The sequence below is a fragment of the Pseudochaenichthys georgianus genome, chromosome 21 (genome assembly GCF_902827115.2).
Source record: "Pseudochaenichthys georgianus chromosome 21, fPseGeo1.2, whole genome shotgun sequence".
Taxonomy (NCBI): domain Eukaryota; kingdom Metazoa; phylum Chordata; class Actinopteri; order Perciformes; family Channichthyidae; genus Pseudochaenichthys; species Pseudochaenichthys georgianus.
The window spans coordinates 6,113,093-6,140,775 of record NC_047523.1 but is presented as its reverse complement, the minus strand read 5'-3'; the positions used below and the strand labels follow the sequence as shown (position 1 = coordinate 6,140,775).

The 27,683-nt window shown below is 44.5% G+C and overlaps 1 protein-coding gene across 1 annotated transcript; it reads right to left on the bottom strand.

Moving 5' to 3' along the window:
- Positions 1 to 1,019: 1,019 nt before the first annotated feature.
- Positions 1,020 to 27,683, bottom strand: LOC117466586 (exosomal polycystin-1-interacting protein-like). Its single transcript, XM_034109920.2, has 3 exons — positions 27,598 to 27,683; positions 27,371 to 27,506; positions 1,020 to 2,573 (listed from the first exon to the last, which is right to left on the bottom strand). Exon 3 carries the CDS (start codon positions 2,508 to 2,510, stop codon positions 1,761 to 1,763), a length of 750 nt encoding a protein of 249 aa, XP_033965811.1. The 5' UTR covers positions 2,511 to 2,573; positions 27,371 to 27,506; positions 27,598 to 27,683; the 3' UTR covers positions 1,020 to 1,760.

Here is a 27,683-nt window from a genome sequence, read left to right as displayed (position 1 = left end):
CCTTGATATATCTGACTACACCTGGATGGGCGAGGAGCTAACACGATATTGGCAGCTGTTAGTGGGGTCTTGAACATCTCACCCTGTGGATATTATTGTTGTGGTGTATGAGTCCGTCTGGACAGTTGTAGCTACACTGTGGTTACACTTGTCACATGTTCACCTGCTGGGTGTCATCGGATCAACACTTGAAAGCTGGGCTACAAAACCAGCTTGAGCTCACAGCGCTGTCAAGTGTTCCGGATCCAATGTGAAAATTGGCCGTTGGAAAGAAAATGTTCAAGGCCAGATGTGGACACGCAGTGATGTGACCTCCATAATAACCTGTGTTATAATGTCAGGCGTAACCATGGCCTGTGTGGCGTCCAGCTACCTATTGTCAGAGTGAACACGGAGAGGAGTTTTTACGAGAACATCTGCAGGTAAGCCGCTAACACTCCATTTAAGAGCTTCAAAATGTAAGCTCTTATTGAGATTATAAGAATGAGATCCAACATTAGCTCTAATAGTGAACCATGTTAACAGCTTGTTCTTGTATAAGCTTTTTCCCATGAACTCATTCCTCCGCATAAACATATTTGGTACCTCCTAGTTTTAACTTTTAAATGGTTTTTACTTTTTCTAGTAAAAAAACTAAACTTTTTCTCGTTACTCTTTTTGCCTTTACAAATGATTGACTAATGCTTTATGATCACTTAACAGCCATTATAATTAGAAGTTGCCACGTTGCTTAAATTACTTTGGCTATAAAGAGTGTCAATGTTATAATCATTTAATTGAAACGTAAATAATTTTATTAAGTAATTATCGACTGACTTTTATAATTAACTTTATTTTGCTTATTAGAAAGTAAAATACCAATATTTGTTCACAACCTGGCAACCCAAAACTCACTTACTTAAAAACGGGCTTATGTCTTCTTCCTGCCATGAATGTGGACATGGGGAGAAATACTTAAATTGTAATTCCCTCTTTCTCAGCTCACAGCCCGACAGTATGATCCATGAAGCATTAGTACATTGTTAAGCATGTATATTGTACTTACATGATAATATTTCCGCATGTAAACACACCATGTATCTACACCCAAATATGATCTGCAGTTCCAAAACATTAGCACAAGTAAACCATCGCAACGATAGACGTGAGAATCAAGGTCGTTACAGCTTCAACATTATTTATGTTGTATAAGGAACAATATTCTAAAGAAAGGCATGACTTCTGTTAACGTTCCCAAACCTTGTGTTTGTGTGTTTGTCTGCATTACCCTTCAGGGGTGGGAAGCAAACATGTGACAATCCTGGAGTCAACATTCTCCGTTGAGGATGACCATCAGGGGGAGAGGGATGTCAGCCTCTCTGGAGCCCCGGCTCAGAGCCACCTGTAGGCCAGACGACAGTACAGCAGCCTGTCAACCAAAAGGGTCTTATATTCCACATGTGCAACTTCTCCTACAGTACATCCAGCTGTTTGGTACATCCAGCTGTGTAGTACATCCAGCTGTTTGGTCACTCCTGCGCACCAGTTGTCCCTTGTACTGCATGCATGGGCCTGAATACACTGAAGACACTGAACTAAAATGTCAACAAATTACACATAACTGAATAAGGTTATGTGTGAGCAATAATATAAGGTTGAACCTAATACTTTTATTTCAACGTGATATTATTACCTTTAATTAACCTAATACAAATGTGTGTAAATTGTTGACATAATACACTTAATTAAAGTCAACGCTCAGTGATAGGAGTTTGTTGTTGTTAGTAGACAAACGTAAAAAGCAGTGGAGGCTCTGAGGCCTGCTCACTGGGGTCTGTAGGGTCACCAGGAGTATCAGTGGATGGCAGAGCAGGGGGTAAGGCCAGGTGGGGGAAGCGCTGGGGGAGGGTGTGAGCAGGTGGTCCCAAAACACTGTACGCCTTCAGGGCAGAGAGCCCGTTGAGAACTGCTACATCCAGAAAGGTCACGCGGAGGGAGGAGGAGATGTCAAAGGAGAGGGTTTCTATCTCCATCACAAGCCCCACTGCTGGGGAGATGGTCATCTCCTGGTGGGGGTAGGGGGCCTCTGGGACTGCACTGTGGATCCTGAGGGTCCGCAGACCCAGCAGAACCAGGTACTGACTGTCCATTGGTTTTATTCCACAAAAAGACAACCGCAAATGGCCGACCCTGCTGCTGTTCAGAAGCTCCTCCAGGACCCAGAGTTCCTTCACCCACACGGTGAGGGTCCCGGGCTCTGTGAGGCCTGCGCGGGGGAGGGCGGAGCGGGGGGCCGTGTGGCACCTGCACAGCGAGTTGGCCAGAGCCTCGTCACAGTCCCGCAGCGCCGCGGAGCAGCTGCAGTTCCGCAGGCTGGTGCCACTGTCAAACAGCAGCGTGGTATTGGCCGACGGAGGAGCTTCAGAGGAGGGGGCGGAGCTGGTTGTCCGGGTGACGGGGGTCAGGAAGAACAGCAGCCAAAGTGACCATGGGAACAAGACAGAGGAGACGGTGTTTGGAGACATCTCCATGGAGATCCAACAGACTACATCTTCACAAAGTGGAGCGACAGGATTGTAGAGGGATGGGCGAAGCTGTAAAGAAATGTTTGGAAGAATAAAGTTAGAATCAGAGTTAGCATACCTTTATTCGGGGAAGCACATTGTGACAGGCATGCATACAATATTAGAGATAGAAATGATACGAATCACAATTTACGAAAGTACCCATCCAGGTGGAAAACAATAAGTAATAGTTTTTTATTTTTTATAAAATAAAGTTAGTCGAGCGTGTGACGTAGTAGTCTAGTGTGATAGCAGCCAGGTAACAGTAGTGAAAGTAAAAGTATATATTGCAGAGTTATTACAGATTGTGTTAGCATAGTTGCGTAGTCTAAATTAGAGATAGAAGCCAGTAATAATAATAATAATAATTAAGCGGTATATTTAACTTTATATTGCACATACTGGAAAGTCTAGTTGTTAGCTCATAGAGTACTATTGTGAACCCGGAAATGTTGAGCACCCCAAAGTTTTATGTTAGAAATGTATAGTACGGCTACCCAGTACATAGAAAATGCCGGGTGCTAACTATTGGTGGGATGTTGGGCAATTAGCACAATTAGCACAAGTTGCGTATTTAGCATTAATTAGCATTATAGCTTACTGTATGTTGACAATAGTTAAAAAATGGCATTGCCGATTAGGTCGATTTTGGAGTGGTTTCAGGGATTATTGAGGATGCTGAATGCATTTCTGACATTTTCAGGATCCAAAATGGCAGTTTGAACCAGAAAGGCTGATTTTGATTCATGTTGGGTCGATTTTGAAGTTTAAGTGGACTCTCGATCATCTGGATTGGACAAATTACTTATCCATTTGAAAAACAATTATCCACAGTAGAGGCAATCATTTTCATCTTCTGCTCTCCATATCCAATGGTTGCAACACCACTCATAGAAGTAAAAACCACTCAAAATCTGCAAAAACGTAATGTTCATTATTGCTGATTAACGCAATGTATGCTAATTGTGCAAATTGCCAACATATGCAAGTTACCATCCAGCAGTTTCTTTGTGCCGGGGACCCGTATTATACATTTCTATCATAACACTTTGGGGTACTCAACATTTCCGGATTCACTTGCAAGATTAATAATAGATGCTGCGCAAAAGTGTGTCATAGTCTTTGTTCTTATATATGTGGGGGTCTACATTTAGACAAACAACAAATAAATACTGTGTAGTCAGACAGCAGTTCTCAAATTACATTTTGATGCTAACTCTCATCAAAGAGCCGAGCTCAGCATTACCCCCCCCCCCCCCTTGACTCGCAGCAGTACTTTGCTTCACTAAAAGCACATGACACACAAAGAAAGTCTTTTTCTCGCTCTGTGCCCTGTAGTAACCTGCTTCTGCTTTGCGTCTGTGTTTTTACAACATGTGGAGGCCAGCTTAAGACCAACAGCCAACTGAAATCAACTCTCTATTTCCAGTACAACACACACGCACGCACGCGCACGCACGCGCACGCACGCACGCACGCACGCACGCACGCACGCACGCACGCACGCACGCACACACACACACACACACACACACACACACACACACACACACACACACACACACACACACACACACACACACACACACACACACACACACACACATCCACACACAATTGAGCCACTTATTTATTGCTCTCCAATTTTACTAGAGAGAGGTCCTTCCAGGCCCCAGGCTACTGGGACGGCTGCTTATAAAACTTCCTGCGCCTTGCTGCACTGTGGTGAAATAGGCAGCGGCCAGCCACATTAAATGTTCCGAAATAATGAAACACTGGACTCTTTAATTCCCCATCAGGAACGGTTGAAAAGAGGACAGAATAAGCAGTCTTGATTTCCAGAGAAAACTTCTCCTCCCCACCCTTCTGTTAGCGAAGCACTTTCCACTGTAAAGCTGGACAAAGTCTACTTGAGTCTGAAAAACATTTGCCACATATGGTACCAAAGATTACCATGTACTAGGCTCCTTACATTGACTACATGACTGAGACATCCAACTGTATTGGGTTGAATGTTAAAAGTCTAAGGGATGTTTATTTCATTACAGGAACTTTGATTGTAGTCAACACATGCCACATTAAAAGGCTTAGCTGTTTTACCTGTGCACTTGCAAATGAAAAGTGCTGTTGTTGATTAGTTCTTATTTGTTAGATAGAAGATTGTGCCGCTGTGTGCACTCTTTGGTCTTTGCAATAATACTGCCCCATTTAAATATTTTGGTAAAAAAAAGAACCAACAACATAAAGCTGTTAAAGCGACTTCTCGACCGCAACTCCATTTTCCTGATGTTGATCCGTTATTGAAATTGAAACTGACAATAAACAGACATTGTTGTGAACAGGATAGCTTTGGTTGCACCGTTTAAGGCTGTTAACAATATCATTTAAAAAAAGAATATTGAATTACAACAGTATCATGATTTGAGGATTAAAACATACGTTCTTTTTGTATAAGACATAACAAATAATAATATTGCGTACCACAGTAGTCCCTCTCTGAGAAAACCTGTGGTATATTAATCAACATTTGGATCAGAACCTGGCCTCATGTTCTGTGCATTTCTCATTTACTTTATTTTGCAAATGTGCCAATATGAAAATATCAAGGAACATTTCAACCCAGTCTCACGGCATTTTGTGTTATAGTCACGAAATTAATTTAATCTATTGATTCGTTTTCACCAACACGGTTTTCGCATTTTTTTCACGTCACACAGAAGGATTTCAAAAGCAATGTATTTTATTATTATCTATTGGTAGTATGTTTCGTGCCTGCGCCATGTCTTTTTGTCCAGTCGGGTCTTGAAAGACCGGAAGCTGTGTGGTTCATAACAACATTTTCTTACTCAATATCTTACCCTAAGCCTAACCCTTTTATTTTAAATAGTATAATGTCAGAGTTTTTTTGCCATCCGCGAGGAAGAGAAATGGGGCTCAGAGCCTCAGAATCCTGAAATCTGTATTTTTTAAAATCTTTTTTTCCTTCTAATTTGTTATTATTTACAGTGTGACACGAAAAAAATGCGACGAAATGCCGTGAGACTGTGTTGAACATTTCCTACTTTGAAACTAACTTGCTATTATACCTAATTCTGAAACCAATTGAACCTGTGCAGGGTGAGGCACCTTTTCTAACGAGACCAGACCATGTCTGCAGTGAGTTTGAGGGCGTGTTGTTGCAAGTAACTTGTAATGTACACTAATCATTTACTCAAAGACTTCATGTGTACATGTATATGCTGTGGGTGGTTGGGCTTGTTGACATTGACCTCTTTTCCCATCATGCCTTTTCCTCACTCATGTGGGATTCTAACAAAGTATTTAGCGGGTTTACTGTACAAGACGTACGCACATTTGAGGTGCCACTTCACTTTTCTCTCCAGGAAGCACTTCCCTTTTCTCTGCAGCCTGTGTACTATTCACATGGGCTACCTTTTAAAGGAATGTTCCCTAACTTTATTCCAGATTTCATATAACCTTTTTGTAGAATGTGAAAAAAACTTAATTAGCAATTCATTTATGCTCACTTAAATATTAAGAGTTTAGAAAAACCACCATGAAGGATAACTTTGGTTGTGGATATGCATAATGGAGAAGAATAAAACCAACAACTAAATAAACACACACTGATTTAATTAATAATTCAACTCTTATCTTATGTTTTAGATGAGTTTAAATCCAATTTTACAGTTCAAACTAAGAACAAGATCATTAACTCTATTAACTTCTGCGGAGCGCTGAGACACTCGCAAGCCCCGTATCTGGGCCCACAGAGTGTGCACACTTGAATTAAACACTGGCTTGGACAAGATACAAACTCCTGTCTTCTTCTCATTGAGAACTCAGTTTATGATTCATCCACAGAGGGTCCTGCATGGCCTGCTACTGGTCCCTCTAGCTCTGGTGCAGGTAACACGTCTACACAGAACCGCTCATCCCGTCTACTAACACTTGTTGAGTGTATTGCTGAGAACCCTTGGTTCTATTTCGTATAAGGCTTCGCCCTCTAAGGCTATCGCTATTGGGTAATCCCACTGCACGTGTGCAGCACTGACAGACTTAATCCACGCCCACCTATGACGTGGCCCCCACCGACGGACTCACTTCCGTATAAATAGGAAGTAGGCCCGTCCAACTGCTCCCACTTTTCTTCAGCACTCCGTTGCAGAAGCACTGTACAGGCACAAGCTCTTTTCAGAGCTGTTTACTAGAAAGCAAACATTTCCCCCTGGCCTCATCCTCCCTCTCCTCCGGACGGGGGAGACAGGGCGGGACTCGGTGTTAGCCGACATATGAGTTACGACCGGCTGTGGCTGGCTCGCTCCAGGGAGGAAGCGGCTTTACACAGACGATACAGGTGAGTCCTGCCGGGGATTGGAGCACGCAAACGCGGCTCTCACTCCCTCACGGCCCGTCCACACAGTGGCGTGCGTTGAAGCTTCCAACGCTTCTGCCCATTCACTTTGAATGGGGTAACGTCACTTTTAGCCGAACTGCATCGTGGGAAGCGACAACGTCAACGCACGCCGCTGTGTGGACGGGCTGTCACTCCCCAGGTGTCGTGCACTCATTGTGTCCGTCTCCCTCTGGCCCACAGACAGCGGAGAGCGAACGCTCTCGTGGCTGCGGGCGGGGATGATTGGCTAGTCCAGGAGTCTTACTCTGTGGACCAAGCCCTTGATTTTTGGATCCGAGTGGCGGGCAGCAGTCAGGCGACTCCTTCCCCTCCATTCACTGATCACCATGTGGTTCCCCCGGCCCCATCCTCCCTCTCCTCCGGACGGGGGAGACAGGGCTGACACTATCCGCCATCTCGGCTCTGCCGTATTGGCGGTATTCTCCAGGAACTCCCGGAGATCATCGGAAAGGCAGCCGCCTAATGAGATCTCCCCGTGCCCCCGGTTCAGGGGAGCTCTCCTCCGGATGACATAAGCGGCTGCCTCATAGCTTGTCGGTTGATTAGACGGCACGGACTTGTTTCCTATGTCACAGATATGCCTCCACACACCGTTCATTCCTCAAGCGGGTTTGAGCGTGAACGCGCCTCAATGTCCGGTTTACGAGCCTTCTCCTAAACGGCGACATGATGAGAGCCGCTGTGCAATACAGCGTGTGGAGGTGCAAGAGCCGGCTGTAACCTGTCAGTCAGCAGGCAGCAGGGCTCGTGGCGCAAGCCAGCTGTATTTAACCAGGCGGTTATTAGACAGCAAGGCTTGACGTTTAAACCTGATGCTCCTAACCTGTCGGTTAGCAGGCAGCACGGTTTTGTTCCTCTGTCCCAGATGTGCCTACTACACACGGTCGTAATGAGCCCAGGGCTGTTATTACGCACTGTGTGAAAAGCACTGCACACACCTCCGCTCATTCCTCAGCAGGTTTGAGCGTGAACGCGCCTCAATGCCCAGTTTACGAGCCTTCTCCTAAACAGAGACTCTGACGTGGCTCGTCACCATGACAACCATAGCACATCCAGAGCATGTTGCGCGCTCTCAGAATATTACTCAGAGTGGCGACGCGTGTGTTCGATGGACAGATGAATAATAATAAGCAGCAAGGCCCACCGGGTAAGCCGGCTGCCCCTAACCTGTCGGTTATAGGCAGCATGGCTCACTGCATAAATAGGCTGTCTTTAAAACCTATTGGTTTTTCTCCTCTGTCCCAAACCTACCTCCTACACACAGTCGTAATGAGCCCACGAGTGCCATTATTACAGTGAGGACAGCACTGCCCACAGCTCCGCTCATCCCTTAGGTGTGTTGAGCGTGAACGCACCTCGGTGTCCAGTTTAACACTGTAAGCAATCACTGTTATTTTACAGCCAATTTTCAGCACTAATCTACTGGCAGCCCCCTAACCAGAATGTTACTGTGAATTATTTAATGTTTTACAGTAATACACTGAAATTGTTCAACAGTATGAATACTGTATAATTTCAGTGTATTGCTGGCGTCTCTGCTGCCGGTATTTTACTGTTAATTGAAGAAATACAGCAGTATACTGTATTTTATTTTTACAGTAAGAAGCTGTAGAGTCATTTCACAGTATGAGTACTGTGGTATGGCAGTGAAGTGCAGGCGTCTGTGAAGAGACTGCCGGCGCTTTACTGTTATTTGACAGGAAAATGTGTTACAGTGGACATAATGAGAGCCTGTGTGAAGTGCAGCGTCTGGAGGGCTCTGGCGTGGCTCGTCACCATGACAACCACAGCACATCCAGAGCAGGTTGGCGCGCTGAGTGGCGTGTGTTCAATGGACAGATGGAAGTTAATATGCAGCAAGGTTCCCCGGTTAAGCCTGCTGCCAATAGCCTATTGGTTACTTGGCAGCACGGCTCGCTGCCTAAGCCGGCTGGGTTTTTTAACTTATCGGTTAATAAAACAGCAGGGCGTACTATTCAATCCGTCTACCTTTAAACTTTTTGGGTTTAGGCAGCACGGATTTTTTTTTCTCTGTCTCAGACGTACCTCCTACCCACGGTCGTAATAAGCCCACGGAGGGCCATTATTACGCCTTGTGTGGACAGCACTGCACACACCTCCGCTCATCCCTTAGTGATGTTGAGCGTGAACGCGCGGTTTACGAGTCTTCTCCTAAACGGCGACATATTGAGAGCCTGTGTGAAATGCAGCGTGTGGAGGGCTCTGGCGTGGTTTGCCACCAACCACAGCACATCCAGAGAATGTACACCCGGCGCTATCAGAGTACTGTATGGTATTCAGGGTGGCGGCGCGTGTGTCTGATGGACAGATGGATGAGCAGGCGGATGGGCAGAGGATAGTCTCTGCAGTTCGCCTCTCCCCCCGCAGTTCTACGGGATACAGGGAACCCTGTCATCCCGGGAACAGTGTCTCACGCTCCGTGCAGAGCGGCAGGAACTCTTGTTAAAGGAATCGTATGCTCATGACACTCATTTTTAAAAAATTATCATCCGATAAAACAGACCAGTCTCTGCCAGTCTCTCTTTTTTTTTTTTTAATCCGATGACATTATCAGTGATTTTAAACTGATTATATACCAAAATAACATCAACACTGTGGGCGCCGCCATTTCCCGGACGTGACGTAATCCATGCGTTTGGTTTTCGAAGACACGTTGATCTCCATGTTATTTACTGTAGTTTCTCTCTTCAAATATGCCTCACTGTATCGCGAAATATTGCCATAATTCGGATAGGAACAATCCACGGAATGCTCGGTTCCATCTGTTGCCAAAAGGTAAGCATAAGAAGTACATTCGGAGGCAGTGGCTAGCGAAATGTGGCCGGCCCGAACCGAGAGATTTACAGGCTCATGTATGCAGCGAACATTTCACATTTCCGGAAGACTACTCTGAGAGTATGATCAAACATAACATGGGATTTAAAGAACAACCATTACTCAATGGAGATGCAGTACCATCGGTCTTTCTGGTGTCATCACCGACCAGGACACCAGTTCGGCCAGTAGAGAAATCGCCCTCTGCAAGTGTGAAGCGACGGAGGAGCAGAAGTAGTGCTCGGAGTAAGAATAAGGTATGTTATAGCGCATTTCCATTGCAGCGGCTAGCCCCGTTTTAACGTCCAGGCCAGGACAGTTTTTGGTGGCCTTTCCATATAGCGTAGTACCGGCTAGTGTGTATTTCCCCCCAGTTTTTCCGGCCCCATAAAATCGTGATTCTATGGCCAGGGACAACGAAGCTGAGTATGCTAAACTAGAGAGGGAATCGCTAGCAAGGGTGGTACTACATGCATACATATAGTATCTTATATCATCTTCCCATTATACACACATGCATTTCCAAACATTTGGACTACCTATGTTGCAAATGTATTATCTTTTCAATTTATACACGGCATCTATTGCACGTCTGTCCGTCCTGGGAGAGGGATCCCACCTCTGTTGCTCTCCCTGAGGTTTCTCCCATGTTCCCTTTAAACTGTGGGTTTTCTTCGGAAGTTTTTCCTTGTACGATGTGAGGGTCTACGGACAGAGGGTGTCGTATTGTCATACTGATATGTATGGCTGAATTCCCCCATCCAATCTCTTCACATTGGTCAAAACTTGTTCCTCTGCTGACGAGTCCGAACTGAAATACTCCGCCATGTTTCCGTGTGTTGACAAAGTGAACGCATGGATGACGTCACGACCATCACGTGACTACTGAAAATGGCAAACATGGCGGCGGCCAGACGGAATATACAGGTCTTGATAAAAAAGAGCTATAAAATCATTATTTACCGGGGAATATCGCTGGTTTCTTCAGGGTATGGTTTAAACATAACGTTTCACTAAATACTGAAGTTTTGATTAATTATCTAATGAGTGGACCATTCCTTTAAAAGAAAGCTTTTTTCCAGGGTTCCTCATGGGGAAGAAAATCAGGGTTTTTTATCCCGAAACACAGCATTTTCCTGCGTTTCTCATTCCTGGCTCCACGCACTTTTTCAAAGTGGGTGGAGCCGGTGGGAGCAGCTACTCAGAATGGGGATGAGAGTGTTATTTTACCTGGACGACCGGCTGTGGCTGGCTCGCTCCAGGAAGGGAGGAAGTGGCTTACAGACGATACAGCTCGTATCTCATCTGTCAAACCTGGGTTTCATTATCAACTGGAAGAAGAGCTGTCCTCGTCCCTCCCAGGTTATCTTTTTAACTGGGAGTGGAATTAAACTCAGCCCGCATGAGAGTGTGACTCTCACAGCGGAGAGGGGAGAAAGTGACAGCTCTCTCCGTGATGCAGCTGTTAGACATGATATCAGCTGGTCACGTGGTGATCCCCCTGGGTCTCCTTCATAGTGAGGAGACTGTAGGTGGTTTATTCGCCTGTGCATCGACCCCGTGCGTCAGAGGAGACGCATGGTGTACATTCCTCCTTCCGTGGTTTTGGATTTGACCCACTGGAAAAATCTCCACGTCAGTGGGGGTGCCACTGAGCAGAGTGACGTCACACACCGCAGTGTTCACAGACGCATCTCTCGCAGGCTGAGGAACGTGCATGTCGCAGGCAGTGGGGGGACAGTGGCTGGCTCACATGTCTCTCCATATAAACGTGCTGGAATTACTCTCCGTATGGAAAGTGCTCCAGCACTTCATCCCGTGGCTGTACAATCAACATATGTTGATTCAAACAGACAACAAAGCAGCGGCGGCCTACATAAATCACCAGGGAGGTGTTCGATCAGCGCAGCTGCTGAACACACATCCTACACAGCCAAATGGACAGCGCTCCGTGTGGTGTGCAGGGAGAAGCCTGGACCCCGTTGGCCCCCCTGCCTCGTGCTGTCGTTCCTCCAGCTGTAGCTGGACAGGAATTGGCTTATAGCACGGTAAAAACATATGCTGCTGCCATTTCATCTTGCCACGTAGGTTTGGGGTCAGCACGGTGTGTAGTCACCCTCTGACAAAACGTTTTCTACGGGGAGCACAGAGACTCAGACATGTGTCACGCGCTTTGGCGCCTCAATGGGTTTTGGATTAGTGTTACGCGCACTGAGTAAAGCTCCATTTGAACCTTTAGATCAGGTCCCCCTGAAGTTCTGGTCAACCAAAGTAGCTCTGCTCCTGGCTCTGACATCAGCTAAAGGGTGAGTGATGTGTCTGCTCTCTCTGTGGCTCCGTCATGTCTCCAGATCCAAGGAGATGGCAGCTCAGCTGTTTTGCGCCCTAACCCGGCTTTTATGCCAAAGGTGATCACAAGCTCTTTTAGATCGAGAGGGATCACTTTGGATGGTTTCTTCCCTCCTCCTCACACATCAGAGGAAGAAGCCACATCTCATCTCCTCTGTCCCGTGCGTGCGCTGTCATGTTACATTGCACGCACAGCCACGTTGCGCAAGTCTCAGCGCCTGTTTGTGCATTACAGAGAGCACTCAATAGGGCAGCCTCTGTCTGCACAGCGGCTGTCACACTGGCTGTGTGAGGCTGTGTCACAGGCGTATGTCTACTCTGGGGTGGATCCCTAAGAAAACATCAAAGCGCACAGCACCAGAGGAATTTCTACCTCTATGGCGTTGCATGGAGGAATGACAGTGGAAGACATTTGCAATGCTGCATCTTGGTCTACCCCTGTTCTTTTATTCGTTTTTATTTGAGGGATGTCTCCCATTCCTCTCTGACACACTCAGTACTGAGTGTTCTGATGTCACGGACTAAACGGCGTGCCCTCTCTCCTGCCTATCGGCATTCAGAGAGCTGCCCCTTTTGCCCCTCTTTTATATTTATACGGAAGTGAGGCCAGAGGTGGGGCCCACGTCATAGGTGGGCGTGGATTAAGTCTGTCAGTGCTGCACACGTGCAGTGGGATTACCCAATAGCGATAGCCTTAGAGGGCTGCGCCTATACTCATAGAAGCTGGGTTACAGTACGTAACCTCAGGTTCATGTTGTTTATGTTTGCTTTCTCTCATTCCAGGCTTCTTGATTGTTTGCACCTGTCATCCATCCTGTGTCTCCTGTGCTCATCAGTGTCAGCCCCGCCCCTGATTGGTCCCACCTGTGTCTTGTCACCCTGTGCTTAAATTCCCCTGTCTCCCAGTGTTCTTTGTCAGTTCGTATTGTCTTATGCTATGGTCAGGTCAATGTTTCTTGTGCTCGTGAAAAGTTTCATTCCTCACTACGTGAGCGCTTTCATTTTTTGTTCGCTATTTTTGTCATCTCGGCTAGAGATTGATAGTTACCCTTTTCGTTGTTCACTGCTGTATTGGAAAATAAAGTATCTTACAAATACTTTACCTCTGTCTCCCGGGTCGTGCAATTGGGCCCTACATCCTAAGTGTCTGAGTTCATAACAGAACGAACTGACCATTATGGACCCAGCCGACCCAAGAACGCTTTGAAGATTTTTCATCACGAGGAACAGCTGGGCATAGTCAGCCAGGAAATGCAAGAGCTGAGAGGACGCCAGGATTCAGGAAGACTTATCTACACAGATGCAACAACTGGTTGCCCAAATGAATCATTTGTTCACTCACCAACAGACTGCTCCTCTGGTGATGTCATCCACAGCTGAGAGGTTGCCTGTCAATACTCAAGCTAACTACCCAAGTCAGGCTGTTTCTTCCCCTTTACGGCTGGCTCTTCCGGAGAGATTTTCCGGAGATTCCTCGAATTGCAGAGCCTTTCTGGTACAGTGCGATCTGCATTTTCAACACAACCTAGGAGCTTTTTCATCTGACCATGGTAAAGTGGCGTTTATTGTGTCACATTTAACGGGAAGAGCTGCAGCCTGGGCTACTGCAGAATGGTCTAGAGAAACCGAACTATGTTACTCATTGGCCGATTTCATAGAGACTATGAGTCGCATTTTTGACCACTCATCGCCTGCTACAGAGGCCAGTAGAAGACTGTTTCAAATACGCCAGGTGGTTGATTATGCCATCGAGTTTCGTACAGCAGCAGCGGACAGCGGATGGAATGTTCTGGCTCTTCGTGACGCCTTCATGACGGGACTTTCGGAACCGATAAAGGACCAGCTGGCTCCAATGGAGACACCCCGGGATCTGGAATCCCTCATCGCTGTGGCCATCCGGATTGATAACCGTCTTCGGGAAAGAGAGAGGGAGCGTCGACGCAACCGAGATGTTATTCCCAGCTTCCAGAATTAGTCTCGGAGGGTCGCGCCGCCAGCTGAGGATTTCCAGCCCATGTTACCGGACCATCAGAGGACTACACTTCCGAATGACTCCGGTGAACCCATGCAGCTGGGAAGAACCAGGCTTTCTCTGGAGGAGAGGCAGCGCCGTCTACGGGATGGTTGTTGTTTCTACTGCGGCCAGCCGGATCATCAACTCGCTTCATGCCCGGGAAAAGATTGTGCTCACCAGTCAAAAGGAGGGCGCTGGTGAGCAAGTTTCCCGCAGACTTCCCTCCTCGACCTGTTACTCAGGTAAACATTTGTATTAACAATCAAACCATTGACCAGGGTGTGTTAATAGACTCAGGGGCTGACGAAAGCCTTATGGACTGGGGCGTAGTAAATCAGCTAGAAATAAAGACTGTTCCGCTATCTCATCCTATTAATGTCAGTGCCTTAGACGGCCGCTTGTTGTTCACAGTTACCCATTGTACTGAGCCCATTCAGATTACTGTGAATAAGGACCATACCGAGAGCATGCAATTTCATATTTTTGAGTAGGCTCAGCACCCGATTATTTTGGGGTTTCCATGGCTGAAGACCCACAATCCTCACATTGACTGGCGTTCAGGGAAAATTAAGGAATGGGGAGAGGATTGTATGGGCAGGTGTAAACGTTCGCAACCTGTTAATGCACCAACAGACTCTAGTAGAATCATTATAGATCACCCTGACTTTCCTGATCTACAGAAGGTACCTCCCTGTTACCATGATTTAAAGGAAGCCTTTAACAAGTCCAAAGCCCTGTCACTACCTCCTCACTGAGATGTTGACTGTCTCATTGATCTCTTACCGGGAGCCCCCATTCCCAAGGGGAGACTTTACTCGATTTCGAGACCTGAGAGAGCAGCAATGGACGAATACATCTCCTCTTCACTCAAATCAGGGATTATCCGTCCTTCATCTTCTCCAGCCGGAGCGGGATTTTTCTTTGTCGGAAAGAAAGACGGGTCTGTGAGACCTTGCATAGACTACAGTCCACTAAATGACATTACGGTGAAGAACCGTTTTCCTCTGCCACTGATGTCATCTGCGTTTGAACTGCTGAAAACTGCCAATATATTCACCAAGTTAGATTTAAGAAATGCATATCACTTGGTTAGAATAAGAAAAGGGGATGAGTGGAAGACAGGATTCAACACTCAGTGGTCACTATGAGTACCTAGTACTGCCTTTAGGACTATGCAATGTACCGGCTGTGTTTCAAGCTTTTGTGAATGAGGTTTTGCGGGAATTTTTGAATATTTCAGTGTTTGTGTATCTGGATGATATTCAGATTTTCTCCCCAGACGCAAAATCTCATGTTAACCATGTCCGCCAGGTTTTGCAGAAACTGCTGGAGAATCAGCTATATGTTAAGGCAGAGAAATATGAGTTCCACACAGAAGAGGTGTCTTTCTTAGGATACATAATCTCACCTAATCATATGCAAATGGTCCTGCTAAAATCAGTGCAGTATCCCAATGGCCCACACCAGACTCCAGGAAGAAGGTTCAGCAGTTTTTAGAGTTTGCTAACTTCTATAGGAAGTTTATTAGGAATTTCAGTTCTGTTGCTGCGCCTCTGCATGTTCTGACTTCTCCTAAGGTTCCCTTCAAGTGGACTCCCCAGGCGGACATCGCTTTCCAAAGCCTCAGAGCGATTCACATCAGCTCCCATACTCACCATTCCAGATCCCCAGCGCCAGTTTATGGTCGAGGTTGATGCTTCCAATGAGGGAATTGGAGGAGTACTGTTTCAACGTTCAGTAGAAGACAACAAAATGCATCCATGTGCTTACCTATTGTGGAAGTTGACAACGGCAGAGCGGAATTATGACGTGGGAAACAAGGAACTGTTAGCTGTAAAAGCTGCCCTCGAGGAATGGAGACACTGGCTAGAGGGTGCAGAGCAGCCGTTTTTAGTCTGGACAGATCACAAGAATCTGAAATATATAAGAAAGGCTAAACGTCTCAACTCCCGTCAGGCCAGGTGGACACTATTCTTTAGTAGGTTCAACTTCACACTCTCCTTTCGTCCCGGGTCTCAGAATCAAAAACATGATGCTTTGTCTCGTCTTTACGATCCAGAACCACTTGCGGTAGAGCCCAAGACCATCCTTCCACTTAACCGTGTGATCGGAGCCTTTTCCTGGCAAGTGGAGTCGGATGTTAAAAAGGCGAATGGCATGAATCCAGCACCTAGCGGGTGTCCTAACAATCTGCTGTTTGTTCCTGAGGCTCTTCACTCCAAGGTCATCCACTGGGCTCACTCATCTGTGCTTTCGTGCCATCCGGGAGTAACAAGGACAATGTTCAGGATTCAACAACGTTTCTGGTGGCCGGCCATGAGGAAGGATGTGACGGAGTACATAGAAGCTTGTCCGGTGTGTGCGTGTAATAAGACCTAATCTCAAGTCAAGATGGGCTTGCTCCAGCCGCTGCCGATTCCCCAACGTCCTTGGTCACACATTTCGATGGATTTTGTGACAGGATTTCCTTCGTCCAGAGGCAAGACTACGGTCCTAACAGTGGTGGATCAATTTTCAAAGATGGCTCACTTCATCCCATTGACCAAGCTTCCCTCTGCCAAAGTCACTGCAGAGGTCATGATAAATCATGTATTCAGGATCCATGGATTCCCTGATGACATTGTTTCCGACAGGGGTCCACAATTCATTTCCGTTTTCTGGAAGGAGTTTTGTCGACTCATAGGTGCCACCGTCAGCTTGTCATCGGGATATCACCCTCAGTCAAATGGACAGTCGGAGCATCTGAACCAAGAACTAGAGACTACGCTACGTTGTCTCGTCTCCCGGAACCAGACCACCTGGAGTGACCACCTCACATGGGTCGAGTTTGCCCACAATACTCTTCCTACGGCAGCCACAGGTCTCTCTCCATTCCATTGTGTCAATGGTTTCCAGCCTCCGCTTTTCCCTAACAACGAGGAAGAGGTGATGGTTCCATCAGCTTATGCCATGATCAGACGTTGTCGCAGAGTTTGGGCTGGTGCTCGCCAGTCTCTTCTCCGAAGTTCAGCTCGGATGAAGGCTGTTGCAGTCGTCCATCGCAGGGTCGCTCCCTTCTACAGTCCAGGCCAAAAGGTTTGGCTTTCCACTAAGGACTTACCACTCCATGTCGCCTCAAATAAACTGGCTCCGAGATTTGTGGGTCCTTTTCCAGTGTCCAGAGTCATCAACCCGGTGTCTGTACGCCTGCAACTCCCCAGGACTATGAGAGTGCATTCAACGTTTCACGTCAGCAAAATCAAGCCGGTGTGTGAGAGCATACTTGTTCCCGCCTCCAAGCCCCCTCCACCGCCCCAGTTCTTTGAAGGGGGTGAGGTTTACAAGGTCCGTAAGCTACTGGAGGTCTGTAATAGGGGGAGGGGGAAGCAATTCCTGGTAGACTGGAAGGGTTATGGTCCTGAGGCTAGAAGCTGGGTAGCTGCTTCATTTATCGTAGACAAGACTCTTATCCACGACTTCTACAATCAGCCTGGGCCATCAGGAGTTGGCCCTAGAGGGGGGGTACTGTTGTGCACCGACAGAAATGCTAGAGTTTCATGTTTATGTTTGCTTTCTCTCATTCCAGGCTTCTTGATTGTTTGCACCTGTCATCCATCCTGTGTCTCCTGTGCTCATCAGTGTCAGCCCCGCCTCTGATTGGTCCCACCTGTGTCTTGTCACCCTGTGCTTAAATTCCCCTGTCTCCCAGTGTTCTTTGTCAGTTCGTATTGTCTTATGCTATGGTCAGGTCAATGTGTCTTGTGCTCGTGAAAAGTTTAATTCCTCACTCCGTGGGCGCTTTCATTTTTTGTTCGCTATTTTTGTCATCTCGGCTAGAGATTGATCGTTACCCTTTTTGTTGTTCACTGCTGTATTGGAAAATAAAGTATCTTACAAATACTTTACCTCTGTCTCCCGGGTCGTGCAATTGGGTCCTACATCCTAAGTGTCTGAGTTCGTAACAGATTTGACTTTAAAGAGGCCCTATTCTGCTCACTCTGTTTCATATCAGTATGTAGTGACATGTCTCCATGCTTTAATGTTCAAAAAGCTCTTTATTTTTCTCATACTGCCTGTGCTGCAGCACCTCTTTTCACCCTCTGTCTGAAACCAGAGCCCAGTCTGCTCTGATTGGTTAGGTGGCCGGCTCTGTTGTGGTTGGTCAACCTCTTAAAGCTGTCCCGCCCTTTAACTCTATCACATACAATGTGATGGAGCACTAACCAATAGAAGCGCAAACAGTCCCGGACTGGCCAACGGGAGGACCGGGAGGTTTCCCGATGGCCTGGCCTGTTAAGTGGCCTGCTGGCCTGAGGATTTTCTTTTTTTAAAGTATGTATTGTGAACGCAACGTTGTGCAAATGTGGGTCTGACTCTGCCTCACAGAGGGTGACTGGCTGTCTACATGATGTGGCCTGCCGACATGGCCACTTTCATACAGACTAATGCCCTCGATTGGTCTCTGTGTGTCATTCAAGCTCGGGAGGGTGTGTATGTGTGGCGCAAGCGAGCGAGAGAGAAAGCACGTGCACCGGTTACGTGTATTGTGGTTGTTACCATCTGGTGCTAGCTAGCTGCGCTAACGGGTATAATGAGCTGTCAACAAGGTGGAGGAGAGTCCTCTCCTGTCAGACTGAGAGACTGATAACTACAACTCAGGTGAGGTAAAGGACTGTTTAGATAGTTAACTTAGTCTAAGTTCTCTGTGGGTCTCAAACGGTTTGGTCACCATTTATGTAAACACATATTTCCATTTGAGGGGGGAGTGATTAGTAAAATATGCATGAATAATAAAAGATAAAATGTTAACTAGGTGAAAAAAGGCAAGATAAACTTTATAAACTTGTTGAGAGCTAAAACTAGTCTTTGCTGCTGCCTCAACGAGGAGAAGGGGGGAGAGGAGGGAGACAGGTGAGGCTGATTCAGGAGCCCAGACACACTCACAACTATAAATAAACAAGTTTCAATGTTTTTTCATATTAAATATGGTATGTTATTGGTTATGGCCATGTACTTATGATTTTATGATTATTTAGATGTATACAGTTGTGTTTCATATTGGTGTTGTCTTTTTATTTCCCCCTCAAAGTGCACCAGATTGATGCATTTAAGTCCAACATTTAAAAAAATAAATAAAAGATTACCGGGGGAGCATGCCCCCGGACCCCCCTAGAGGATTTCAGGTCCACCTCCACTTAAAATATGTTCACATGGATAGGTTCCTAGATTTTCACAGCAACGCCTAAATAGATTTGCACAGCAACACTGTATATATATATATTGACAAATAAATCCAGGAAAATGGCAAAAAAGAAAACTGCTAGTGGCCTGGCTGGGTGTATAATTCCCGGCCTGACTTATTGTCCCAGTCCGGCCCTGAGCGCAAGTGATTCATAGTGATGTTATTATGTCACAGAAGTAAACAAAGGAGTCTAATGGAGGCATTTCAGGCAGGGTGGGTCACCCTGCTATAAATACTCTTGACTTCACTGAGGTTGGTTTACAGTAGCAGCTGCCCTCCACACACAGCCTGTCTCTCCATCCTTACCTCACTGATTTTATTAGTCATAGTCTCCCAGCTGTTGCCAGCGTCTGGCTCTCCCACACAGTCACTTTCTCTCTTTTTCCATCTGCCTGTCCTTGCTTTCTCTAATGTCTCTCGCTCCTCTCCCTCTCCCTTTTTTCTCTCCTTGTCTCCCCTCTCTTCCCTCTCCTCCGTTTTCTCTCTTTTCCCTTCCTTTCCTCCATCTCCATCTCTGTAATCCCTGAAACAAACCCCAGCTGCAGGACCGGATGCTGAGAGAGTAACTAAAATGAAACTAGCCACTGAAAACACATTTCACAATACTTTAATGACAATGTGAGTCTTGCATTGGAAAAAGATTTATAATAATATTACCTTTAATTTCTAAATCATATGTAGATAGAAAAATGTAAAAAATAAACTAGCTTAAACTTAACTTAAAAGTTATTGAGTGTAAACCTATCAACATTTGGATCCTGTGTGTATGTGAAAGCCAGTGTATGTGCGTGCATGCGGCACGCAGGAAGAGTTAAACAGGGTGAAGTGTGTGTGTGTGTGTGTGCATGCGTGTGTGTGTGTGTGTGTGTGTGTGTGTGTGTGTGTGTGTGTGTGAGGAGAATCTTGAGGTGGCCGGGCTCCACACGGCTCCACGGCTTGTTAAAGGAGAGGCTCAACACATTCCTCTGACATCATGCTCCACCACAGGCACCCACCCTAATCCTCCCTCCCTTCCTCTCTCTTAACAGTCCCTCTCTTCCATGACACCCATCCCTTCCAATGTCTCTTGCTCCTCTCCCTCTCCCTCAGCAGCTGCAGCTCCATGCGACTACAGAGACACATTGATGTGGGTTTACTAATAAACAGCAAAATGCATTGAAAAGGGTTTTCTTTATCTTGCATTGTGATAGTTATGTATAGGCCTACTGTTAAGAAAACTACAGCTGACAAAATGAAATTGTTTTTAAAGGGACCCTATTCTGCTCATTTTCAAGTTCATATTTTATTTTGTGCCTCTACTTTGACATTTTCTATGCTTTAATGTTCTGCTCGTCAGGAGTGATAGCACATGCGATGGGGAGTAATAAGAAGTTCTGCATATATATAATAGCCACTTAAACATGCCATATTACATTTAATTAAAGTCAATGGTTCAGTTTTTTCAGTGCGTTGACTGCAGGGCCGACCTCTCTCCTGAGCGATATGCCGTCCATGTTCAGGTGAGCTTCTTACGATTACAAGAACAATCTTAGGCGGCGCGTGAGGCTCAGGTTTGGGAAGGCTAAATACAAATGTTTACCTGACGCTGTCCGCCTCCGGCGTCTATAGAAAAGAGATCAACTCAGTGAAAGCACCGCCTGCTGACCAATCAGAGCTCAGTGTGCGGAGTTTAAATCTATAAAGTCATATTACAGGATAAAGGAAATACAGTTTAAACTGCCGTATGCAGAGAAGATGCCGACGTGTCGCACTTATCATTCATATCACATCATCAATCATATAATATCATAATGTATCATATATTTCCTTATCTGAGTCAGCTTCTCGAGCCGTATCTGGCCGTGCAACACTCACAGTGTCACATACTGTATGCATGAGTATTATTTTAAGCAACACATTAGGTTGACGAAACACTCAACTCAAATGTAATTAAAGTCAGATCCACTCGTGTCAGGATGGGGCAGTGATATCATAAAACTGTTGTACGCTTTCAAACACTCAGTAGTTTATTTATTTTGTAACCACTTGTTCTGTATTCACCTTGCAGGTGCAACTATGTGGCTTGTATCCTGGATTATATGTTTAAGTCATGGATGTTTAGAGTTCATATTTGTCTAATATTAGTTTACTTTTCATTAATGAAGTATGACGCTGCGCTGTCAGTACACTTGTCCCAGATACGACTCTGACTTGTTCCTGTTTGTGATTGGTCAAATGTTCCTAACCCCGCCCCTTTCACGTGAACGCGCTTTCAGCTGGAGAGAGAAACCCTGGCTTGATTTACCGACTTGATAACCAGCGTCGTAGGACCGCTTAGCGAGGTCTCATAGGGTTAGTTAAGATGACTCAAACATATCCAGGGTCTGTTGAACTGGCTTCGTAGTACAGTTTACTGGTGGCTGCGTAGCAGCGCTAATGTCAAAGACACACACATTATAGGCTACATTATATTTTTATTTTACCAGGATGCAGTGACACAAATATTTGGGAAAGCTTAGCCTTCCCTAGCCTACAGTACCCGCCGCCCCTGAGAACAATGTTAATTCTCTAGTTTAGTTGATAGTTTTTATCTGTTAAAAACTTAAGAAATCACTCTGCTGGGTTTACAGGTTTCCCCAGCCACATTTCCAAACCACCCAACCCCTGCACGACGACGACAACAACAAGCATTGCAGAAAAAAAGAGTTACAAAACAATCGTATTCCAAACAGCTTTGGCTATATATTCACAACAAGTTCCTGTGTTTGATTAGATAACACACATCAAATATTGAATTATTGCTTCAATACCGTTCATACATTTAATCGTTTTTTTAAAGCCTCTTTGATTTCCTTAAACTGCATAGTAGTTTCTGGCAGAAGTGTATTTGTTGGGGACTATTTTGATATGTTCAGGAGCGGATAATTACATAGTTATGGTATTTGGCCCTTATGGCTCAGCAGAGGAGGATGCAATGGCTTTGGATAGACACACAGTTATTAAGATCAATTAACAGTTTGTTCTGGCACTTCAGTCATAGGACTTTTACCAAGATATACACATATAGAATATCACTTTTCCTTTAAGGAATTCAAAATAATAATGCATGCAGGTAAATACTAACATAGACCCTTTACATGTAATTGTTTTCTATATAACCTCCTCTTGTCATGAAGTCATAAAACGTGTGGAATTGAAGATTATGCAAAACGATACCATGTGCAAAATGTTTCAGTTGTGGTATGATAGTGAACACTGCAGCCTGTTCACGTGCTAAATACCTCCTCTCAGCCTTTCCCTACACTTGAATGCAGATCTCCATATACAGTGGCAGCTCCTGAAGCATTTTCTCACAGGCGGTTTATTTTTATTGACTGCTGTACAGTGGAATCAAGTTAGCAGGCTATAAAACAAAACTCTAGAGTCTCATAAGCGGCTAATCTCCAGCCTCTTGTTAGCGTGGTGGGATGGAAGGAGAGAAAACTTGATTTTCCCAAACTATTTCTCAGGGGTTTGAAAGAGAGCACAGCAGCAGTGGTTCAGTCCATGGCAGCCTGCATGTGTCTTCACAGGATCAGTCTCACCAGTCCTTTACTTTACATTATATTTCTCTAATTTAATGGTAATGAAAATACATGTTATACAGGTGTAGATATTAGGTATAGAAATATGTTGTTATAACATGAAAAGTGTCTTATTATGACATTTCACGATGGCTGTAAAAAAGGCCCAGATCAAAGGTTTTGTCAACTCTTAGGATTATTATTACATTCGGTTTTTTTTATTGAAAAGGTAGAGTTCACCCTTAAAAAATAAATACAAATCTTTCTTTTACCTGTAATGCTTAGATCGTTATTGTGTGAGTGGCTGAGAATTGGAAATATCAGCTGTAACAAAGTCTGCCTCCTCTCCATATAATGGAAGGTGGCACATTGGCACACAGCATTTTTCTAAAGAGAAGGCAGGGATCTGTAGGGTTAACATCTGCAACACTTACACCAAATCAATCCAGATTACACTATTTCATTTGTGATCAAATGTGATTATAGGTAAGACTTCACTTGGATTAAATTCCTTTCGTTGAGATTGATTCTCTACGGCTTCTACAATGTTTTTTGGCTCTTAAGCACCTAGACACACACTGTATTTATGCTCATCATGTCCCTAATATGAACAACATAGACACTCTTCCTGGTCCGACCCATGGATGTACAAAGAGAACTCGATACAGCGTTGGAGGCGGGGTTCCATTCATATGGAAGTCACTCAGACGGACCGAGTGCAGATTCAAAATAACCCAGAATTTTGGGTTTTGGGTTTTTTCCTTAAGAGAGGGAAAATAATTCCTGATTCAACTCTTGATTCAGCTTTGAGCGTATTTTACAACTTTTATACCCTAATGATTTAAATAAGGGCTATACAAGTGTTTATAATGGGTAGTTTATTTACTTTAAAAAAATGTCAGCTGATTTACAGACATCTGTTTCCCAATGTCAGACAATAGGAAACAATCTAGAATGGAACTAGACTAGAATGGAGGTTTAGTTGAACATTTGGCCATTGAAACACGGCCGCCTGTTTGCTTCATCTAACGCCCCGATCAGTACTAGGAGCAACATCATGTTCCTGTGTCGTCCAAAACAGTTTCAGCTGGTTTATGATCTGACATTGTTTGGTTTGATTTAGGCAAAAATACCAAAAACTATTTGGATCGGTTGCAAAGTGTTTTTTTTCGGCATGGTTATAAAACTTGGTTAGGGAACGATAGATGATGTGGTTAAACCGCTCTTAAAAAAGAATAATCTAGATGCTTCAGTAATGAACAATTACAGGCCCATATCAAACCTTCCATTTCTAGGTAAAATCATTGAAAAAGTTGTTTTTCAACAGTTGAGTAATTTATTGCATTTAAATGACTGTTTTGATGTGTTCCAGTCAGGCTTTCGTCCAAACCACAGCACTGAGACTGCTCTTGTAAAGGTCTTTAATGACATCCACTTAAACACAGACAGTGGCAGAACTTCAGTGTTAGTATTATTAGATCTCAGTGCTGCGTTTGACACTGTTGACCACAGCATATTACTAGACCGACTGGAAAACTGGGTGGGACTTTCGGAAACAGTTCTAAATTGGTTTGAATCCTACTTAAAGGACAGAAACAACTTTGTTTCTATAGGTAAATACACATCTGAGTTGACAAATATGACATGTGGGGTACCTCAAGGCTCCATCTTGGGGCCTCTTCTCTTTAACATCTACATGCTACCAGTGGCTCAGATAATGAAAAACAACCAAATAAGTTACCATAGCAATGCGGATGACACACACATTTACGTAATAATTTCACCAGGAGACTATGCTCCAATTCAAACACTGAGTAAGTGCATTGAACAAATCAATGACTGGATGTGTCAGAACTTTCTCCAATTAAACAAAGATAAAACTGAGGTAATGGTTTTTGGAGCCAAGGCAGAACGTATAAAAGTTAGCGCTGAGGTTCAGTCTGCAATGTTCAAAACAACAGATAAAGCCAGAAATCTAGGTGTAGTCATGGACTCTGACCTGAGTTTCAACAGTCACATTAAAACAGTTACTAAATCAGCCTACTATCACCTAAAGAATATATCTAGGATTAAAAGACTAATGTCACAGCAGGATTTGGAAAAACTTGTCCATGCTTTTATCTTCAGTAGACTGGACTACTGCAATGGTGTCTTCACAGGTCTCACTAAAAAATCTATTAGGAAGCTGCAGCTGATTCAGAACGCCGCAGCTCGAGTCCTCACTAACACTAAGAAAGTGGATCACATCACATCTGAAGTCTTTACACTGGTCTTTACACTGGTCTTTACACTGGCTTCCTGTGTGTCAAAGAATATATTTCAAAATATTGCTGCTGGTTTATAAAGCACTGAATGGTTTAGGCCCAAAATACATTTCTGACCTCCTGTTAAATTATGAACCATCCAGATCTCTCAGGTCTTCAGGGACTGGTCAGCTTTCTGTCCCCAGAGTCAGAACTAAACATGGTAAAGCAGCGTTCAGTTATTATGCTCCAAATATCTGGAAAAAACTCCCAGAAACCTGCAGGTCCGCTGCAACTCTTACTACTTTTAAATCCAGGCTGAAGACTTTTCTTTTTGTCGCTGCTTTTATTTGAACTATTCATATCTTAGACTGCACTATAACTTTTATCCATGTATTTTTTCTTTTTATGTTTATTTTATTAGCTTTTATTTTTAATGAGTGATTTTAAATGCCATTTTCTTAATGTCTTTCGTTTTTTGTAAAGCACTTTGAATTGCCTTGTGTTGAAAAGTGCTATATAAATAAACTTGCCTTGCCTTGCCTTGCCTTAAGCCCCAAGCCTGTTTTTCAGGTCTCAGGCTCGAAAATGACATTCCCAAAACAAATGACCATATCTTCCCTTTTAAAAGGGTTAAATTAATAATCTTTTTTCTCAAAGCAAGGTTACACCTGTGAGTTGGATGTAGAAGTGTCAGAATCAATATAGATGTTTTTATTTGAAAGTACATTCAGATTGAACACAGTAAAAAAATGTAAATTATTGTGTCCGTCCAAAAAAAAGAATTACTTATAGTGAAAACCACCCTTGAATGATGGGATAGTAGACTAAAAGCTTTAGGAATCCAAACTACAACATATAATAAGTACCCTGTATCAAGATTGATGCAAAACAAGTGAAATCTGACCTTTTTAGAGAGATTTAGCAAAATAAACCCACTTCTGGGTCATTTGGGTGGATTTGACCTATCTCTGTTCCCCCTTGCTCGATTTTGCGATTTTCCGATTCAGCCGCGTTTTTTCTCGTTTTAATGTTATTGAAGACGTCTTTTGATCAGATTGACAGCTACGATGAGACGATCTCCCGTAAAAGCTTGTGCTGTGATGTCTGTGATGTCTGTGTTTGCTTCCCCTGTCAAGAGTTCGGATCACTCAGTGATGATATATATACCTAAATAATCTGTGGAACCTCAGCTTTAATCGGATATCTTGTATGTGCAGCTACGATAAGTAATAAGGGTATCTTAATCTTGAGTTCTGTGCCCAAGTGCGTTAGCATTTTTCGCTCAGGGGTCATTTAGATGCTTCTTATGAGACTTGTGTTTTGTTTTGGTAAAAATGGTTTGTATCGTCAGTTAGCTGAGATTATTCCCGTTAATCTGGTATAACATATTAATAGGTTCTTAAATATTAAGATCCCCTGAGACACAGTGTCGTGAAAAAAGGACCCGCCGACAGGGACCTTGGGGCTTAACAGGTTAAATAACCTTGACTGTGAGTAGGAAACAGGAAGTGAACAGCTGTCTCCTGAATTAAAGTTCATGCTTTATCCAAACAAACCACCCTGACCTCACCACTAAAACAGCATCACCATTTCCTTCTATGTTCAGAGTCATAGTGACTGGGTTGGATTAATACGTTCCATTATTCTATAGTTTACATTTTGCAAGGAGATCCTTTTGAAAATATTTTTCCATTTTACTTTTATCCAGGCTGTTTGAGGAGACGCTGATAATTCTGCAAAGATCATGGAAAAAGTGGCAGTGATATACCTTCTGCACAAACTAAAATAATATAAGTGTTAAGTAATGTCTTTTGTGATTTCGGTTAAATGACCCTTAAAGATATACATAAAAAAACATTAAAAAAGACATGTGTAGGCATTGGACGGTTCATCTTCCTATCAGGCGATGGAACCTGAATGTTTGGTTTGGGCTGACAGATGACATCACAAATCAGCTGTCTGGACGTTTTTCTGTGTGTCCATATGTTTCTGATTATATATAAAAGATATACCCTGAATAACTTCCCACGGTAAATGTATTGCTCCCGGTGAATCAGTTAGAGGCAAAAGCACAAACAACTTAATTTAAAGCATGTGTTCAGAGTGTGCGCCATCAGCATGTTTACAGAGTGTGTATGCAGCAGACAGACCATGGAACAAGCCTCCCTCTGACAGCACATGCATGTGAGTGTGGCGTACTTACGTGGACAGCTCAGAGCCGGTTAGGGGGCATGCTGCTGCCGCCTGGCTCCAGAATCGTCTACCCAGCTCTCTGCAGGGAGGGCAGCAGCAGCTTCCACATGTGTCTGCTGGCTGGCTGGAAAAACTCATCTGTCTGTCTGACCACAGCAAAGAGAGGGGGAGATGGTCAGGATGGAGGGAAGGAGAGAGAGAAGGAAGGAGGGAGAGAAACACAGAGAGAGATCTTACTTTCTGGACCCCGGGTGAATACACTTTGCTTCAGATGTGACAGCATGAGAGACTCAAACGCTCCGTTTTCTCCACTCACTTCTCAT

Coding starts and splice junctions, on each gene's coding strand:
- LOC117466586 (XM_034109920.2), bottom strand. CDS start 2,510: ATGGAGATGTCTCCAAACACCGTCTCCTCTGTCTTGTTCCCATGGTCA.